Source organism: Colobus angolensis, unplaced genomic scaffold (assembly GCF_000951035.1).
Source record: "Colobus angolensis palliatus isolate OR3802 unplaced genomic scaffold, Cang.pa_1.0 Scaffold200, whole genome shotgun sequence".
NCBI classification, from domain to species: Eukaryota; Metazoa; Chordata; class Mammalia; order Primates; family Cercopithecidae; genus Colobus; species Colobus angolensis.
In genome coordinates this window covers 5,514,224-5,517,182 of record NW_012115156.1, presented here as the reverse complement: position 1 = coordinate 5,517,182, position 2,959 = coordinate 5,514,224, and the positions used below count along the sequence as shown (strand labels likewise).

The 2,959-nt window shown below is 35.9% G+C and overlaps 1 protein-coding gene across 1 annotated transcript in view; it reads left to right on the top strand.

Annotated features, from left to right (window-relative positions):
- The window catches only part of FAM175A (family with sequence similarity 175, member A), a 31,421-nt gene that overhangs the window by 21,685 nt on the left and 6,777 nt on the right, over positions 1 to 2,959 (top strand). Inside the window, exons 5-6 of the mRNA XM_011941801.1 lie at positions 738 to 931; positions 1,975 to 2,094. Of these exons, the coding sequence (XP_011797191.1) occupies positions 738 to 931; positions 1,975 to 2,094 (314 nt within the window). The remainder of the gene's footprint in view (positions 1 to 737; positions 932 to 1,974; positions 2,095 to 2,959) is intronic.

The window sequence follows — 2,959 nt, the reverse complement described above, 5'->3', positions numbered from 1 at the left end:
TGTTTCCCCGCCAATCAATTTGAGTATTTAAAAATGTACCTGTAAAAATGCCTTATTTTTAAAAACTAATTTTAATTTCCTCAATTTAAATGTGCAGATATAAAATTTAGTTGCTGAAACTCACAGGTCTCTAAGCAAAGTGGTTGGTTTTCTCTTTGTCTTAAGTAAAGGAGAATTATTTTCCAAGTTAAAAAAAGGTCTAGTAATATAAACACATTTGCTTAGTATGTTGTAGTTTACAAAACCCTTTAATCTGATCTTAATCTTGAAACCAGTTTTGTCACGTAGGTGATATCATTCCCATATAAATTTTAGGTAAAAGCTGTAGGGTTCAGTTTAACTTATAACAAACCAAGTGTCCATACAGGCAATTAATTTGTTTTCAGGGAGTGATTGCCTTTTAAGTGAATCATTGGCATTGATATTTTTTTCATTTAAATTTTGACTAAAGATTAAGATTGCAAGATGGCAAATGCCATAAAAGAAACTACAGGAAGTCAAGAATTTACTTCTCCCTTTTAATCTCTATTGATCAAAATTATATGCTTTTAAATGAATGGAAAGTAAGTCAGTCTGTATATTTTTTTAAGCATATGATTAAGTGTATTCTTTGTTTATATATGCCCAAAATCTTTCTAAATATTAAGAAAACCATTTTAAGGTTGTTTATTTTATTTAATTATAGAGTAAGACATATTAACTATTAAGATGTACATTCTTTTTTTTCTGTATTTCAGAATGTGGTAGGTTGGTACAAATTCCGTCGTCATTCAGATCAGATCATGACGTTTAGAGAGAGGCTGCTTCACAAGAACTTGCAGGAGCATTTTTCAAACCAAGACCTTGTTTTTCTGCTATTAACACCAAGTATAATAACAGAAAGCTGCTCTACTCATCGACTGGAACATTCCTTATATAAACCTCAAAAAGGGTAAATGTTGGCCAGTCACTGGCTGTATTAAACTAATAAAAAATATATCTAGTGTTTAGTAGCTTTTGCAGCTTACAAAGTGTTCTCATATATTGTCGCATCAGATTGTCACAATAACCCTCAGAAGTAGATCTTGCCATCTGTTACTTTATAGGTGGGAAAATAAAGGTCAGATAAGGAAATTAGAAGCCCAGTGTGGGATGATGACTTGTATTCTGGCACTGAAGATTTGCTCTTATTTACTATTTAAGGTGGAAAAAACTTTATATTGATTGATAAAGGGTATAATTTAGAATTTAAGCCTAGATACTTAAGTAGCTTTTCTATAACTGAGCAAAGAAACAAAGTAGCTCTTGATGGTCCACTAAAATGAGTCTAACCAGGGACTCCCTACAGGTTGTATATAGTAAACTACATTTTCATGGAATATGAGAATTATGTTAAAAGAGTACCAACTAAGAATAATTTTATTGTTCATGGAAGATAGGGTAAATCTCAATGTTAATACTGCCTTATTTATACATGTACTAATCCAAGGAGCCATTAAACTGCTTTTCCACACCATTATACTAAGCACATTTCACAGCTTTACATGTCACCTGGGCCCAGTGTGGTGACTCACACCTGTAATCCCAGCACTTTGGGAGGCCAAGGGAGGAGGATCACTGAGCAACATAAGGAGACCTCATCTCTACAAAAAACTTAAAAATTAGTCGGGTGTGGTAATGGGCACCTGTAGTCCCAGCTACTTGGGAGGCTGACACAAGAGGATTGCTTAAGCCTGGGAGGTTGAAGCTGCATTATTGAGCCATGATTGCACCACTCCATTGCAGCCTGGGAGACAGAATGAGACCCTGTCTCAAAACAAAAAAAACAAAAAAAATCAGTTGTCTCAAGTCAGTAAATTCGATTTTGGATAAGCAGTAAAGAATGGGTTTGGGGGAGCATATTTTTTAAACCTTGTAGGGGATAAGTAGTCTATTCCAGCAGGTAGATACTAGTCTTTCTTTTCATTCTAAATTTATAAAGTTTTATTTTGTCAGACTTTTTCACAGGGTACCTTTAGTGGTTGCCAATCTGGGCATGTCTGAACAACTAGGTTATAAAACTGTATCAGGTTCCTGTATGTCCACTGGTTTTAGCCGAGCAGTACAAACACACAGGTAAGATTCAACTGCTTTCTCACAAAACTTCTATTCACCTTTGAAATTAATTTTCTTATTTCTCAAACAACAGCAGAATAAAAACGAAAGGGAAAACTAATCCATTACTCAAGTAAACTAGGCTGTTTTTACCTTCCTCATCCCCTCCTGTTAGTGCTTGTCTACTTACAAGATACAAAAAAGGTGGTGGTTAGTCCAGGCATGGTGGCTCACACCTGCAATCCCAGCACTTTGGGAGGCTGAGGCAGGAGGATCTCTTGAGCTCAGGAGTTGGAGACTAGCCTGGGCAACACAGCAAAACCCCATCTCTACAAAAGAAATTAAAAAAAAAAAAAAGTACTGGGAGGAGCTTGTTGCATATCCTGTAAATTTTAGCATATCTATTCTAGGTGAGAATAAGTATATAGCCTAAAAATTATAATTTTCTAAGGCAGTGGTTCAGATTAAAGGCTTCAAAATTAGATATTTGTAAAAATTAGACTTTAGCCAAGACTCACTCATACTATAGGCTGCTTAGATATAACTTTCTTTGTGGCCATTAAGGAAGTAATGTCAAAAACAGCAACACTGGTAGTATAGGACACCTACTAGAGTGTAAACTTTGAGATTAAGGGGTTAGGTTTTACTTACTTTTGTGTCCCCACAGTGCTACCAGTTTAAAAACTGTATACCATATTTCTTTGATTCTGAGGTGCACATTTTCCTGTTTTGTTTTTTTTTTTGAGACGGAGTTTTGCTCTTGTTGCCCAGGCTGGGGTGTAATGGCATGATTTCAGCTCACTGCAGTCTCTGCCTCCCAGGTTCAAGCGATTCTCCTGCCTCAGCCTCCTGAGTAGCTGGGATTACAGGCATGCACCACTATGCC